Source organism: Lagenorhynchus albirostris, chromosome 9 (assembly GCF_949774975.1).
Source record: "Lagenorhynchus albirostris chromosome 9, mLagAlb1.1, whole genome shotgun sequence".
NCBI lineage: Eukaryota > Metazoa > Chordata > Mammalia > Artiodactyla > Delphinidae > Lagenorhynchus > Lagenorhynchus albirostris.
The window spans coordinates 8785489-8801897 of record NC_083103.1 but is presented as its reverse complement, the minus strand read 5'-3'; the positions used below and the strand labels follow the sequence as shown (position 1 = coordinate 8801897).

The 16409-nt window shown below is 52.4% G+C and overlaps 1 protein-coding gene across 4 annotated transcripts; it reads right to left on the bottom strand.

Annotated features, from left to right (window-relative positions):
• Positions 1-1674: 1674 nt before the first annotated feature.
• Positions 1675-8498, bottom strand: SLC22A6 (solute carrier family 22 member 6). 4 transcript variants are annotated; one of them, XM_060157641.1, is made up of 10 exons: positions 8130-8498; positions 7684-7787; positions 7275-7429; positions 5927-6095; positions 5381-5504; positions 5123-5238; positions 3852-4066; positions 3633-3741; positions 2016-2276; positions 1675-1756 (listed from the first exon to the last, which is right to left on the bottom strand). In XM_060157641.1, exons 1-10 carry the CDS (start codon positions 8496-8498, stop codon positions 1675-1677), a joined length of 1704 nt encoding a protein of 567 aa, XP_060013624.1. The 4 variants fall into 4 exon arrangements, with proteins under 4 accessions (XP_060013624.1, XP_060013625.1, XP_060013627.1 ...); XM_060157642.1 differs by having other exon boundaries at positions 1675-1759; positions 2073-2276; XM_060157644.1 differs by having other exon boundaries at positions 2016-2144.
• Positions 8499-16409: the final 7911 nt, after the last annotated feature.

Sequence of the window (16409 nt, the reverse complement as noted above, 5' to 3'; positions counted from 1 at the left end):
GGGGTGGGTTACGGTGATTTCAGCTCTGCCCAGTCTGTCCTCTGGCTTTCTGAGCTGCCTTGAGCTCTCCCAGGGCTTTGTGGCTTTTTCAGGGGAGCTCCAGGCCACCTTCCCTCTCCAGGTTGCCCTGACTCAGCTCGAGCCCTCGGGTCCCACCTGGAAGGCAATGTGTACAGCTTGAGAGTGTGAACTTTCTCCAGGGGACGAGGGTCTGGGCGGCTGGGTCGCTTGCAGGGGAAAGAGTAAGGGGCAGTGTGTCAGCAGACAAGCATGACTAAGCAAGTACACGTACTAGAGGGCACGGCTGGCCCCCTCCTTCCTGCCACCTGTGGGTGTTAAGAGGACTATCTTTTCCCATGGCCTCCCCACTCTAACCCCCCACCCCCAGCCTCCCTGAAGGGAGCTCCCTTGCTGATGTAGGTGACTGGATATTCCTCTTTTCCTGGCTGTGATCCCTAAACTGCCTTCTATCCCTCCTTTCACATGGTTCCTACCATGTGATCCGGTCTCCCCCACCCCCACCCCCCCCTTCTCGGTCTCTTTTCAGCTCAGGAGGGAGGAGTAGAAGCACAGCCCTGGGGGTGGAAGAGGCCAAAGTCTCAGCACCTCACAGCCCCCGGGGCATTTGGTGGGGAGGGGGGGGTGTCCTGGCGCACACATTCCACGTGGTCTGCTTCTAACCCTGACTCTGCAATTTAATAGCTGTGTGAATTTGGGCAAGTTACTTAACCACTCTGTGCCTTGATCTCCTTCCCTGTAAAATGGGGATAATACCAGCACTTATCTCTAGAAGGCTCCTGGGAGGACTGAATGCGTTAATACATGCAAAGTGCTTAGGACCGTGCCTGGCACCAAATTAGCACTCAGAGGTGGCTCTCTGGCTGGGTTCCACCCTCCCTTTTCCTCCTCCTTCCCCTCCACCAACCCAGGGCCCGCTGGAGGCAGAGCAGCAAAGAAAGGCCGGGAAGTGCAGTGCGGAGGGTTAGGACAGCTAGCAGGCTGAATCTCCAGGTGCACAGCTGGAAGTGGCAAACTGGTTTTGAGTCCAGACCCTGCTGGAATCCAGAGGAGCAGGGATCAGCATCCTGACGTCACAGCTGCTCTCTTTTTTCTCCTCCTTTGCTGCCAGAAGTTCCCAGGAGCTTTCACAGAGAGGGAGGATCCTGAAACAAAGCCTCTGATTGGCTGCTTTCATTTTAGTCCCTTGTCAGTTTCCAGCCTGATAGGGAAGGGGTGGAGTGTAAGGGATTTAAAACTCAGAAATAGCAATAATTAGATAGGTTAGAGAAGGAAGGAGGGAAGAGGGAGGAAAGCAGGGCCAGGGGAGGGGGCCGAGGTAAGAGGTTCTTCTCCAGTTGCCTGGGATGGTTTGTAAAGTCCTGGGGATTGAGGGTGGGGGGACCGGATTGTATGCTCTTTTGGACTGGAAGCTGGCTGAAGCGGAGTGGCTGTTACTTTTGAGACAGGAGAGACAAAGGGAGGTGCTGCACACAAACCTTTTAATATGCGGTCTTCATGGTGTCTGTTCAGAGAGAGGGACCCCTGGGGAGTGCTCCCTGAACCATAGCCCCAGCACTTGGGCCACCATTCCCCCTTCCCCCTTCTCCTGCGAGTGGCCCAGGACCTGTAGGATCCTGTCTTCCTTTAGGGCTCTGTAAGACTCCTTTTCAGCGCTCAGAGTCCGTCCTTCACTTGTGCTGAGGCCTGGAGCGGGACCATCTGCTTTCGCTCCTGTCGCTGCTGCCTCCTCTTCCCTCTCCTCCTGTGGCAGGTCGGGGTGGGTGGGTGGGCAGGAGAGTGGTGCCCTCGGTATGCAGCCCCCAGGCCAGCCTGGGGCTCCCAGGGGGCTCTCCATTCAGCTGTGCCCAGCTACCAGCTCTCTGCCCCAAGCATCTACCACTCCCTGGAGCCGCGAGCCCCAGGAAGGACTCCAGGAGACTCTCAGCCTATTGGGGACACAGGGACAAAGAGCCCTGGCCTGGAAGAGGAGGCCTGGGTTTGAGTCTTAATGCCACCCCAGCCTGGATGTGTGACCCGGGGAGAGTCCCTGCTGTCTCTGGGTGGAGGCCCACCTGTCTTCCACGTCCTGCACAGTGTCTGGCAGGGGCTGGCCCAGGGTCTCCGGCAGGAAGGCAGTGGCAGCGCTGGCGGCCACGGGGACAGCGCCGTAGATAAAGAGAGGCACGGAGGGGTAGATCTCGGCGGTCATGCTCACCAGTGGACTCACAATGCTGCCCACTCGGGCCAGAGTGCTGCCCATTCCCAAGCCTGTCTGCCTGCGGGACCCAGGGGGACGGGTGCCGGTTAGAGTTCTGGCATGAATGCTGCGGTTCTGGCTGAATTTGGGGCCAGGGCAGCTCGGGCCCAGACCCAGGGCAGCTCGGGCCCAGACCCACTGGTGCCTGCTCTGTTCCCCATTTGATTAGCTAACCAATTTGGCATTTACTTTGGAGATTAAAAAAAAAAACCAAAACAGGTTGGGAAAGGCTCTGGGCAGAGAATCAGGGGATTGAATTTTGCCTCTGCCTTTAACTTGCTCTGTGACCTTGGGCAAGTCTCTTGCCCTCTCTGGACAGTTTCCTGAACTGTTGAGTTAGCTTAGTGCGGCCAGTTGTTCTCAGATCACCTGAGGGATTTGATTTACAGTTGCCCCAGCTCCACACAGACCTGTTGGATTAGAATCCCCAGGGGAAGGGACCTGGACTCTGCACGTTAAGAACATTCTCTATGAGAGCAGAGGTTAAAAACTTTGACTAGGGAGATAAACTGCTTGCTTTCAAATCTAAGCTTCCTGACTTATAAGCTGTGTGACCTTGGGCAAGGCACTTAACCTCTCTGTGGCTCAGTTTTCTCATTTGGAAAATGGGAATTATCATAGTACCTACCTCATAAGCTTGTTATGAGGACCAAAAGAGTTGATATTTGTAAGCAGTTTGACAGTGCCTGGCACATAGTACTACTTTATACTATTGTTCTTTCAGCTGAAATCCTTTGAAGGTACAGGACAGTAACCATGACCCCTTGCGGTTCTCATTCCAAGTAGCCTAGGGAAGCCTGGCATTTCTTTGACATCTCATATGAATTTTGCACCCCATTCTATTTTTTGTTGTTGTTGTTTTGCATCCCATTCTTAAAATAGATATGTGTTTCTGGTGTCTTAATGCAAAAATACCCCCTCCCTGCAAACTTGGCACTCAAAAAAGCAGTGCTGTGTTTATCCATACAACTCCCAGAACCACCGTTATTAAGTGGTTGCTCTGTGATAAAAAATTACTTTCATGTTTGTGGTCTTTGGTTTTAGACATACTACTTGGTTAAAGATGGAATTTAGATTTTGTGGCAGCTTCTAACTTGTGCTTTGGAGATCAAGGAGGGGACTTCAATTAACTGCCTCTGAGATGTGTCTTCTTGGCCTCCAACCCTGTCCCAGTTGGTGGCTCAAATCTTCCCCTTATGTCAGGTAAGAGGTTAGTGGGCAGCCTAGGTGTGTACTGAGCGGCTGATATAGACCTTTCACTGTTAGGTGCTGGGAGGGGGCCTTGGGCTGGGGCATACTGGACTGTGCTCTGGGTCTGACCTGTGTGCGGGGGAATGTCTTGTCCCCAAGCCCCTCCCATTAAGCTCCCACTCACCGGATCACTGTGGGGTACAGCTCCCCAGTGTACAGGAAGATGCAGTTGAAGGAGGCAGCCAGGCAGCCCTTCCCCAGCACAGCAAGGGAGGTTCGGACAATGGACTGATCTAGAGAGAAGAGAGGGGGTCAGCAGATCTCGGGAGTGCGGGCTGAGAAGTTGGGTCATGTCTGGGGGTGTGGCCAAGGATGAGGGGCCAAGATGTCCACGGGTGCTCACCCTGGGGTACCACCCCATTGATCAGGATGCAGACGCCTGCCAGCAGCAGTGAGGCCATCTGGGCAGGCCGGCGGCCCATAGAGTTGATGACAAGGAAGCCCACAAGCTTGGCAGGCAGGTCCACAGCACCAAAGATCACCTGGATTAGGTAGATGCTGACCCCAAAACCCTGCAGGTCCATGACCAGCCCATAGTAGGCAAAGCTAGTGGCAAACCTGGTGGGGAGGGATAAGGGGTATGGAGTTTGTTAGGAAGATTAAAGACAGGGGAGTGCTCGTCCAGAACAGGGGTGAGCTGCACAGGTTACCCTGTTTAAGAACCTGGAATCTACCTTGCCTAATGTTTCTTCTGTCATTTAGTATGCACTTTAAGTATTGGGGTAGTCCTCCAATACCCCAGATTTCTCAGTCTTCTGATCGTGTCCCCAGTGTATTAGGGAATTTTCACTTAGTTGCCATGTAGGATTTACACAGTTTTAGTCTTTATTTTATCTATTGATACTGGACTGAGGGAGGACAAGTGGATATCCAAAGCCATGTATTTAGGGCCAAGGTGTTGGGAGAGGCCAGAGTGTTCCAGGACCTGTCCGTGGTCCTGGGATTGTGGTTGTGCTTCTTAAGATGTCAAGAGCCCAGAATATAAAGCTCAGGTTGTTGGACAGAACCCACAACCTGGAGTAAAGCCCAAATTGGAAGCAAAGAATTCATTGGCAGGATTGTTCCTTCTGACCATGTTTCTCTTAATTGTCATGGGATTGCTATGATGATGGGGTTGGGAGAGTAGCACGTAAGAGGGGTAATGGGTGATGTTGCAGTGGGAAAGGAAGATTTTTGGCTGGTCTCAACCCTGGCCAGAGTGTACTTTCAGAGACGAGTTTTGCCTGTGCCTGTGTTTCTGGCAGGCACCACAAGGCCAGTGATGTCTCTCAATGTTTTGCAAGCCATCCTTGTCTCTGCCTTTGTGATGTAATTCTGTTGACTCTGCGGGCCATCAGTACTGATGAAGTGTTTCCATATTGGAACAGAGCTGATAAAAGGAGAAGAATATGGAGAGATTGATGCCCAGTTTGGGGATTGGAGGCAAACTGAGGCTGGAGGTCATCTGGTTCTTTAAGACTCTCTCTGGTGGGAGATTCCTGCCTCTCATAGCTGGTCTGCAGACTTCCTCCCTCTTGTCTCCCTTCTTCCATCCCCTGCGTCCAGTCTTTCCCCAACCAGTCTTTAGTCTCTTGGTTTGTCTGTCTGTCCATCAGTCTGTCTGTCTGGGCCTACCACAGCATGGAGAGGCAGAGGAAGAGGCGGCGAAGGGCAGGACAGCGCAGCAGCTCCACGGCCGAGGCCTGGCCCTTGCCCAGGGTCAGCTCCTTCTGCAGACTGGCCCGGAGCACCTGCCGGGATGGACCGGGCTCAGGGCTTGGACTTCCATAGGAGCTCCTCCCAGCCTAGCTCCTCACTCAGAGAAGCCCTGTGAGTCCTGGGTTTAGGGATGGAGCCCTGGTGCGGTGTCATGGGAGGTCTCAGGGGTCTCACCTCCATACTTAGATTGGCCCCCTCTTCCCGCTTCCCATTGATCCAGGCCACTCTTTGCAGGGCCTTCAGGGTGAGGTCCAGCCTCCCAGAGGAGGAGTACCAGCGGGCCGACTCGATGAAGAACCTGGGAGCAGGGGTGAGCGTGGGTGTTGGCGTGGCTTCAGTTCCAGTCACTGGGGCTGGAGGTAGGGCATGGGCTTTCCAGAGGTCTGCAGTGGGACTTTATGTAAGATTGGGAACCCAGGACTTTGCCACACCCCAATCTCTAGGACCATAAGGCAGTGCCCAACTTGGTGATGACTTATTCCCCAACACGGGAGCTCAGCCCTTGGGTGCTGGGTATAGGGAGCAGGGCAGGTAGGCTGGAGAGCTGGGGGGAGCTGGGGAAGCCAGAGAACCAGACACCCTGGGGCAAGTCCTTCCCCCCAGAGCCTCAGTTTCCCCATTGGTCACACTGAGTCACTGGCCTGGGTTTGACCTTCTCTGATTCTGCGGGCGACACCTGGGGGAAGTCTTGTCCCTCGCATCCCTCTGGGCCCCACGCACCAGGAGTAGATGAAGAAGGCAAAAAAGGGCACGGAGACCAGCAGCTGCAGGTAGCGCCAGTGGGGCACAGCATAGGCCACACCAGCCAGGAGAAACTGGCCCAGGCTGTAGACATAGCCAATCAGGGTGCCCACGCAGGCCCGCGTGTGGATGGGCATCCACTCCACATCTGAAAAGAGGGTTAGAACAGAGTGGTGGAACTTACTGTGTGCCAGGTGGGTGGAGACCCGTGGAGCCCGCCAAGACCCCTCTCTCTGTTCAAACCTTGGTCTGTCCCAAAGCTCAGTGGAAGATACATCAAACGAGGTTGGGGGCCATGGGCGGGGGAGTGGGGGGCTTGTGATGGAGGTGGGGACGGGAGGGAGGTTTGGAATCCCCAAGACTTGTGTGTGTTTTTGCTCCTCTCCAACCTACTGTCCTGGCCGGGGTCCTCTTTCCCTTCAGAGCATCTCTGACCATTCATTCCATCCTCAACAGCACCCGCCCCTCTGGTCCTTCTCAGTCTGGGCTGGATTTCAGCCTCAGTGGCCAGAGCAACGCAGAGGAGACAGTAGCTTTCCTCTACTCTGGAGAATTGAGGTGGGAGTGGGACCACCTCTCTGCTTCTGTCTGAAGAGGTCCAGTTTCGTTCCTTGTGGGCTCCTGATTTGGCAGCTGGGGCAGTGGCTTGAAGACTTAGATTGGCCTTTGGGACTGGATTCTCTAGGTGTCCTGCCCCAGCCCTAGTCTGGAGAATCCCAAATCCTTAGATTCCCCTCTGGGCTTGGGTAAATCCTTTCCCTTCTCCCCAGCCTCAGGTTCCTCATCTGAGAAACAGGGAGAAGGCGGGTGACTTATCCAAGGAGGCACACTGATGACTCATGGATAGGCCATGCTCAGTCCATAAATGTGTTTGGTCTATATGATGCTGGCTTGCCCTATGTTAAAAATATGAGAATTAATTACAAATGTTAAAAAAAATTGGGATATTTTACACTGATAAAAAAGGGTGGGGGAAGATCTGACAGCCCCGAGACTTCTTGGCTGGAGGAGCTGAGTGGCTGTGGCCCCTCTGGAGGGATGTGATTATCTTTCAGAGACAGTCCTCACCGCTGCCTAGGGCCTGTTGTCTGCTTCAGTCATTGATGGGAATTACTTGGCCCTAACAATGGACTTTGCAATCACATGTTTAAATGAGAGGTCAGGAAGGTGTGAGCCCCGGGAAAAAGGCTGTTATGTTGGCTGGAAGGGCAGGACAGGCTGAGTGCAGGAGGGGTGGGCTGGGAGAGGAGGCTGGAAAGGGGCTGCAGGGCTGGGTGGTCGGAAGGGAGTGGGTAGGGGCCTGCCTTGCCCTTCCGGCCTCCCTCACTCAGTGTCATGCAGTTGAGGGAAATGCCAGCCAGCGACATGCCCGAGAGGAGCCGGAAGGCGCAGTAGACGGGGAAGTTGGGAGCAAAGGCGGCGCAGGTTCCTGACACAGCCGTCTGCAGGTAGTTCAAGATGAGCACCTTCCGGCGGCCCAGCCTGTCGGGGGAAGGAAGACCTGCAACACGGGTCCTGAGGACCAGCAGGGCCAGGCTAAGCTGGAAGAGGGGCGCTTGCCCTGGGTGAGTCCCTGGGGTGGGGGTCTTTGCAGGACCCCTGACTGATCATGAGGCTGTGCTATAGGTCCTCAGATGAGCCCCAGCTGGTGATGCCAACCTCCCACCTAGGCCCCCCAAGCCCAGCTGAGGAGCCCCCAGTCCCAGCCCGGCTCCTTGGCCCTGCCCAGGACTGACCTGTCTGCCAGGTGCCCGAATATCATGGCTCCGAGAAGCACCCCTACCATGTACAAGGACTGAGCCAGCTGGCGTAAGGCCCTACGAGAACACACGAGGTCCCACTGTGGGGAGAGGGGGCAAGGGTCAGGCCAAGGCGAGCCTGGGCTGCAGGGCAGCCCCTTGCCCTCCTTCCGGCTGGTCCTCTGAGGCCTGTGTCACCCTCTTCCCCTGACTCTTCTCTTTGGCCCCAGGAGCTGAGAGACTTTTCTTGACCCCTACAACTCCCACCTCCCCCTTTCCTACAAAGACCCCCATCTTGAACCCCTTTCTCCATTTTCCCATCTTGGCCTCTGGAGAATTTGAGACTGTGTGTGTGTGTGTGTGTGTGTGTGTGTGTGTGTGTGTGTGTGTCAGAGGGGAAAGCACACTCTGGATGGTGTACAGAGGGGCCCAGGTCTCCTCACCTCCATCACGATGGTGGAAGGGAAGGTGCTATTGTCATAGATCCAGCCGTGGGTGCAGGGCTCTGTGGCCCCCGTGCCATTGGTCTCTGTGCCGTTGGGAAAGGGCAGCCCCCGCTGGGGGGAGGTGAAGCGGAGGCAGGACTCGGGCCGCCCCTGCCTGTCCCGGGGCAGCCAGGCGTCCAGCTCCCCGTCCTTGCTGAGGTTGGTGTCGGCAGGCGGGCGGCAGTGGTGGGTGGGGACAGCGGCGGTGAAGTTCTGCAGAGTGTTGTGGGAGGCCATCAGGAGCAGGGGGAGGACCACCAGAGTGACCTGGATCTGCTGGAAGCGGCCGGCGCCCCCCACCTGCAGCAGGAGGTCATTGAAGGCCATGGGGCCAGGCCTGGCCGAGAGGCTGGGGGCTGAGGACTTCCAGTCCCAGGCCCTCCGTCTGTGTGCCGGTCCGCCCGCTGCCCTTCCCTGGTGGAGAGGGACTGCCGTTGCTTCCGCAGCCAAGCTGCTCCTGGAACTGAATCTGAGCTGGCTCTGTAGGGGGGACAGCAGCCCGGCCAGGCAGCCCCTCCTTTCTTCTCTCTCCTTGTTCCGTCCCTCCCTTTCCTTGGCAGCCTCTCCTCACTTGGTGTGAGTGTGTGGGGTGTTTCTCAGCTTTCAGGGTCTGCTGTAGCCCTGACCCCTACAGGGGCAGTATTTAATCCTTGGCCTGGAGGGAATGAGTTAAAGTGTGACTTGGTATCAGAAGGATTAACCCTCCAAGTATCCTTGTATCAGTGGAATTTCTCCACGTGGGTATAAAGGGCAGGAGAGGGTGGACTGAAGTGGGGGTGATGGGAGCAGATTGTACTGGGCACCTGGGGCAGGAGGGGAAAGTGTGGGACCTTTTGTCTTCCTTTTAGTGAGGAGATTGGGCTCTGGGAAGTGTGCTGGCCTCTTGTGGGGCTTCTGTCCCTTTTAGTGGGCAGGATCCAAAGGGACCGTCTTGGGGAGGGGTTGCCAGAGAAAATACAGGTTGCCAGTTAATTTGAATTTCAGATCATCAAATAAATTTTTTTCTTTAGTGTTAAGAATGTCCCTAATATTTACATGGGACATACTTCTACTAAAAAAGTATTCATTGATCTGAAATTCAAATTTAACTGGGTTTCCTGTATTCTTTTTTTTTTTTCTTAACATCTTTATTGGAGTATAATTGCTTTACAGTGTTGTGTTAGTTTCTGCTGTATCACACAGTGAATTAGCTATATGTATACATATATCCCCATAAACCCTCCCTCTTGCATCTCCCTCCCACCCTCCCTACCCCACCCCTCCAGGCGGTCACAGAGCACCGAGCTGATCTCCCTGCGCTATGCGGCTACTTCCCACTATCCTGTACTATTTGCTAAAATTGGCAACCCCGGTCTTTGGTCTTCTGGGGACAGCTTACATCTTATAGGACCACGGCTTTGTTCAATTGGAAGACACAGTAGAGGTCAGAGGCTGCTTTTGAAGCAGTGGGACCTAAGACCAACATCTTATGTGATGTAGACTGAGTCTTCCAGTATCTCAGCTTTTACTCTCTTCCTCATCCCCATTCAAAATTTCCCTTTGTCTTGTCTTCTGTCTATAGCTTCTCCTCCCCCTCCTCCCCCTCCCCCTCCCCTCCTCCTTTTTCCTCTTCTTCTCCTTCTCCTTCTCCTTTTCCTTCTTCTTCTTCTTCTCCTTCTCCTTCTCCTTTTTCTTCTTCTCCCTCTCCTCCTTCTCCTCCCCTCCTCCTCCTCCCCCTCCCCTCCCCCTCCCCCTCCTCCTCCTCCTTCTTCTCCTCCTCCTTCTTCTCCTCCTCCTCCTTCTCCTCCTTCTTCCCAATGACCATGAACTTATTTTACTTTTAGCCACAACTCTAAGACATTTGCTTGATTTCCCCAATGGTTTGGTTCCTGCGTCCAGTTCACTCCTGCTCAGGGCAGTGCCAAGCTCTGATTGGATGGGTTTCTGTGGGATCCGATTGGTTGGATCATGGGTTGGGGAGGTCAACAGAGTGGATTACAGCTTCTTGCTTTTACTTTGCATAGTGTATATTATATAAACCATGGACTCTGGAGTCAGCTTACTTGGATCCAAATCCTCACTCCACACTTGCTGGCCATGGGCAAGTTGCTAAACTTTCTGTATCTCAGTGTTCTTGTTTGCAAGATGGGGATAACGGTTGTGTATGCCTCATTGGATTGTTGGAGGGTTAAATGAACAAATACAGGTAAAGATCTTAAGGTGGTTCCTGCCCTGTGGCTCAGTGATCATGAGCTGTTCTTATTATTTGTTTCTGGTAAAAGGGTGACACTATCACACTGATTTTTAGAGAGAAAATGTGCCTAGGCACATCTTACCCTCAGAACTGTGATTCCCGATTGGGGGAGATTTTTCCCCAGGGGACATCTGGAGACATTTTTAGTTGTCACCACTGGGGGTGGTGGTACCACTGGCATCTAGTGGGTAGAGTCCCAGGGATGCTACTCAGCATCCTACAGTGCACAGGACAGGCCTCCATAACCAAGAATTTTCTGGAGCTAAAATGTCAATAGTGCTAAGAAACCCTACCCTAGAAGATGTCCTCAAACTTCTTTTGTATAGTGATCAATCCCACACCTACTTGGCAAAGGACGACGCAGTCAGACGGATGACTCCTACCAACATATTTCTAAGAATCCCCACATGCTTATGTGAATGGGCAGATGTTTGCAAGGTGAACATGAGAACTCCTCTGCCTCCCCAGAATAACAACAGACTTGCAAGCTCCAAAGTGCTGCAAGTCTTCCCCTAGCTGCGCCTGCCTAGCCAGTTTTGCCACTGGAGTGGCTGAATCAAGACCCTGGCCTCCCTGTGTCCAGGCCAACACCCTTTCCCACCATGTTCTAACTCGATCGCTGGGCTTGGGTTACCGTATTAGACTCTCTTTTGCCCTTCGTGGTGCGTTTCCATTTGGGGTCTCTGGCTGTCCCTCTCTGTAATCTGCCACCCATCGATTGCTCCTCCGGCCCACTTCAGAGATCTTGGCATATGTCTGAACACAATGGATTATTAGGGTTCCATAGTTTTACAGGAGGTATGCCAGGCCCTGTACAAATTAGCTGATGGGCTGTGAAGGGAAGGGGCATTTCTCAATTCTTCTGGGCACAAATCTCCAAGTCTTATTGAGGGGAAGCAGTTTGACTTCTGACTTCTGTTGTAAGGAGTCAAGATGCTCTGTTAGCATCGCACAGTTTACACAAACTACACTTTTGTGTATGAAGTTGGGGGAGTATATATTGTTTATCGAAGTCCTGGGTACATAAAGTCTTACGCTAGTTCAGACCTATTCTGTCTAACTTCAAAGCCAACCAAGTTCTTAACTGGTACTCTGGAGGTGTGGACTGCCCAGCTAAAGAGCTCTTGGTGACCATGTGACCTCATATGTACAGAAGAGAATAGGGGAGGCCCAGAGAGGTATGAGACTCAGCCCAGCTTCCCTCCTCCCACCTTGTGTTGGTTCTGGGCTGGGACCCCATGGGTGTCCAGATGCCTGACAACATTTTCCAGGCCAAGGTATATAAGAACCTTGTGGCCTGGGGATGTGAGGACAGCTGGACAAACAGCTTGGGGGTTCTGGGGCCAGTCTCCAGCCAGGACTTGGTGCCCTTATGGGGGAGTGAATGGAGTGCCAAGTGCAGTGGGGGAGATTGTGGGCCCCTACAAGCACCCTTCTTCTCTGAGCCTGTGTCCAGTCCTGCCCGGGAGAAGAGCTCCCTCCCTAGTGTCTGACCAGCTCCAAGCCAGCCTAAGTCTGGAGAAGGCTCAACTGGAAACTCTAGGGACTGAACTGTGGTTGGCTCCTGGAATTATCTGGTTAGTGAGGGGATTCCCCACCAGCCTCTCAGCTCATGGAGAGTTTCTGGATGGAATTGCTCCCTTGGCAAATGATTTGTAGAGCCAGGAACTATCCTTTAGGGACATTCTGGGTCATTAAACACCAGGAGCTGGACTCCCCTGTGCTCACTGGAATGTGGACTTAAGTTCTGGCCACGCTCACCGAGAAGGGGTCAAATCTGAGGGCTTCCAACTGGCCAAGAGCCACAGAACCACGTGCCATTAGTGATGAACCCCATCACACAGGTGAAAACTTCTATTGTGCAGATGAGGAGACCAAGGCCCAGAGTAGGCAAGGGATTTGTCTAGGATCACACAGCAAGCAAATCTAGAACTCAGGCCTCTTGATTCCATTGCTTCTTCTACTGTGTTAGCAGCCATCACATATCCCAGACTTTCTGAGACATCCAGGTTTTGTATAATTTTATGCCATTAAATAAGTGGGATTTAAGGTGTGTGACTACCTGTGATTTTGGTGTTGATTATTTTGTGAGACTTTTCAAATAAAATAATTTACAGATAAAGAAAACACTCTTGCTCAGATCACAGGCCCTAAGTGTGAGTTGAAATGATTGACCTGGAGAGAGGTCTGGCAGACTCCAAGCGCCCGCCAGGTCTACAACATTCGGAGCAAGGAGCCAGACTGTGAGCTTTATGCCTTGTGGCTTGGCTACTCTGGCCAATGGCTAGTGTATAAGTTAGAAATGAATCCAAAGACTGCCATTTAAAGGCTGGATATGAGTCTAGTAATGAATGAAGTGGCTCAGTATGAGGACGCCCCCCAAGTGAGGTGCTCCACATTGGGTGGCAATTCACTGAGTCAGTTCAGGGACAGAGAGAGGCGAATAGGGAAAGCAGGAGGAGCTGGAGTTGTGGAGGAACAAGCAGACAAGGAGAGAGGGTGGAATCCAGATGGGGAGTTGGGAATGGCCAGAGGAATGGCATATATGGGGGGGGGGGCGGTCAGTACAGCCTGACACCAGCATCCCAGGTCACCAGGAGTCCTGAACATGTGACTAGGAGCTGCTTTCCTGGGCATCTTCCCTTCCCTTCCTGTGTGTCTTTGCAGTAAACCCCCGGATACAGCACAGGAACAACTAGGACATCCTGGGAGCCACCCTGAATTCTGGAAAACTGAAAGATGGGGATGGGGTGAGAGAGCCAGTGTTCTTCACTGAACCCAATTCTTCTCCCTGCAGGTTGAGACCCACTCAAGCCAAGGGGAGACATTGGTGGTCCCATTGTCAGCTGACCCTAAGTCAAATGTTGTGGAGGTGGGATGGAGAGAAGTCAGGTGCCGGGCAGGGATGAGGGGCAGGCATAAGAGGAACTATTGCAGTCTAGGAACCGAAAGAAGTGAAATGAGGCTAGATTTCAGGGTGTAAGGTAGAGGGTATTAAAAACTGAAGCCATTGGGGCAGGTTGGGGCCTGAACATGATGGGCCTTGTAACAGAGTTTAGACTTCATCCCGATGGGACGTTACCAAAAAATTGAAGCGTGGGGGCAGTATGATTTAGTTCACGTTTATTAAGCACTCTCTCACAAATATCTAAATACAGACTTGAGAGTAATTAGCTCCGTGGCTGATAATTGAAGCCCTGCTGTGTGTCTGAATTGTCCAGTATGGTAGCCACTAGCTACTACTGGGTGCCTGAATTGAGCTAATCCTAATGGAGATATGCTGTTAGGGTAAAATACATATGGATTTTGAAGACTCAGTATGAATTAAAGGATATAAAATATCTCATTGATAACTTTTCTATTGATTACATGTTGAAATGGTAATATATAGATATATTGGGTTAACTAAAAATATTACTATAGTATTAAAATTAATTTCATCTTTTTAATAGTTACTAGGAATTTTAAAATTACACAAGTGGCTTGCGTTATATTTTCACTGGGCAGTGCTGGTAAAGAATCCTAGAGGAAGAGGTCCTAGGAAGAGTTTTGAGAGATGATCATTAAGAGCTGATAAAGGAATTGCTTTTGGAATTGTTTGGTTATAAGGAACAGAAACACTTGAGTTTATCTTTGAAAAAAAGAAGTTTATTCAGAGAAGTCAAAATAGTTGATAGAACCCAGGGGCAGAAAGTGCATCCAGGGCTGAGAGGGAATTGGGACCTGGAATCCATTAAGAATCAACGCAGGGACTTCCCTGGTGGCGCAGTGGTTAAGAATCTGCCTGCCAATGCAGGGGACATGGGTTTGAGCCCTGGTCGGGGAAGATTCCACATGCTGCAGAGCAACTAAGCCCGTGCGCCACAACTACTGAGCCTGAATGCTGCAACTACTGAAGCCCGCATGCCTAGAGCCCATGCTCCGCAACAAGAGAAGCTACCGCAATGGGAAGCCCGCGCATCGCAATGATGAGTATTCCCTGCTCGCCACAACTAGAGAAAGCCCGCACGCAGCAACAAAGACCCAAAGCAGCCAAAAATAAATTAAAAAAAAAAGAATAAATGCAAATGGTCTCACCATTTGTTTATCTGTTTATGTCTTTTTTTCCCCCCTCTGTGCACCTGCTTCATTCTTTCTCTGCAACTGATTTTCTCTGCTCTACTTTTACCTGGGCCAGCCCACCTTCATGCTAACTTGCCTTCTCAGGACAAGAAACCAGAGATGGACTAGAACCTCCATGACCCAGATTCCAGCCCGGAGGGAACACATGATTAACGAGGTTTGGATCTGAAGTGCCCTCTGGTCCAGTCAGTCATGACCAGAGGCGCAGGGTCATGTTAGCTGTTCAGTTAGCAGGTTCTGGGCGATGTAGAGCCTTGAGGAAGGTGTGGGTGCAGGACAAAGCGATCACCATAGCATTTTACAGGAAACCCCAAAGGATACTGAGAAGGAGAAGCCAGAGTGTGGGAGGGAGCTGTAAGCACGTGGCATCTCAGAAACCAAGGGAGGAGGCCATGACCAATAGAACGAAATCTGCTGTGAGGTCAAGCAAGACAAGGGATGACAAGTGACCTATGGATTGGGCACAGGGGCTGATGAGTGTTGTTGGTGAAAACAATTTCAGAGAAGGGTGGGAGCCAGAGCGCAGTTTGGATGAGGTTAGAGAGTAGAGGCAGAGGAGGCAGATGGGAGCTTTGTGAAGTTTGGCTGTGAAGTGGAGAAAGAGACAGCGTGGCCCTGGAGGGAGACGTGGCCTCCAAGGAAGGTTGGTTGGTTGGTTTGAGTTAAGGTAGGAGAGACTTGGGTTTATTTAACTGGTGATGGGAAGGAGCCAGGAGAGAGGGAAAGGGCAGAGACCCAAGGAGAAGGCAGATGGCTGCTGGTGGGAGAGGCTGGATGCAGAGCCCCAATGGGAGGACTGGACTTTCTGTTGTGATTGGGGGAAACTTGGGAAACATGGTGGCAGACGTCGACAGTGTTCAGTTATGGTTGCAGTTTTCTCAGTTAAATAGGAGACAAAGCTGCCTGGTGGGCGCAGGGTTGGGACATGGATCAGAGACTCAGGGTGAGCAGGGAGAAGGAGGTTGGGATTGGAGGAGCCCTGGCTTCCGTCTGCAGCCACTCTGGGCTTATCTAGTCAAGTGCTCACACACATGATGGGACATATAGATACACATGTGGTATTTCCAAGGACAGGACTTGCTATAGACTGCATTGTAACACCCAATGTGATGGTACTAGGAGGTGGGGCCTTTGGGAGGTAATTAGAGTTAGATGAGGTCATGAGGGTGGGGCCCTCATGATGGGATTAGTACCCTTAAAAGAAGAGAGGGCTTCCCTGGTGGCGCAGTGGTTGAGAGTCCGCCTGCCGATGCAGGGGACACGGGTTCGTGCCCCGGTCTGGGAAGATCCCACATGCTATGGAGTGGCTGGGCCCGTGAGCCGTGGCCGCTGAGCCTGAGCGTCCGGAGCCTGTGCTCTGCAACGGGAGAGACCACAACAGTGAGAGGCCCACTTACTGCAAAAAAAAAAAAAAAAAGAAGAGAAACCAGAAAGCTCGATTCATCTCTCTCCCGCCATGTGAGACACAGTGAGAAGGTATCTGACCATCTGCAAGCCAGGAATGGGGCCCCCACCAGGAACTGAGTCTGCCAGCACCTTGATCTTGGACTTCTCAGCCTCCCGAACTGTGAGGAAGAAATTGTTTAAGTGATTCTATCTGTGGCGTGTTGTTATAGCAGTCCAAGTCGACCAATACAGGCTTGGCGTATACACACGTCAGTGTGCTCGCACTGGACACACGTGTTCACATCAGCCCACCTTGCATGTACCTGTGTGCCCATACCTGTATGTACATGCCAGTGTGGATGGGCAGATGCACATGCTCACACGTCCATATCAGGCCCTGCCCCCTTTCCCACCCCTGTTCCTGAGCAGCATGGCTTGAGTTCTTCACTGCTGTTTATTGAAACCTCCCATTGAAGAAAGGGGTGGGAGCAAGAAGG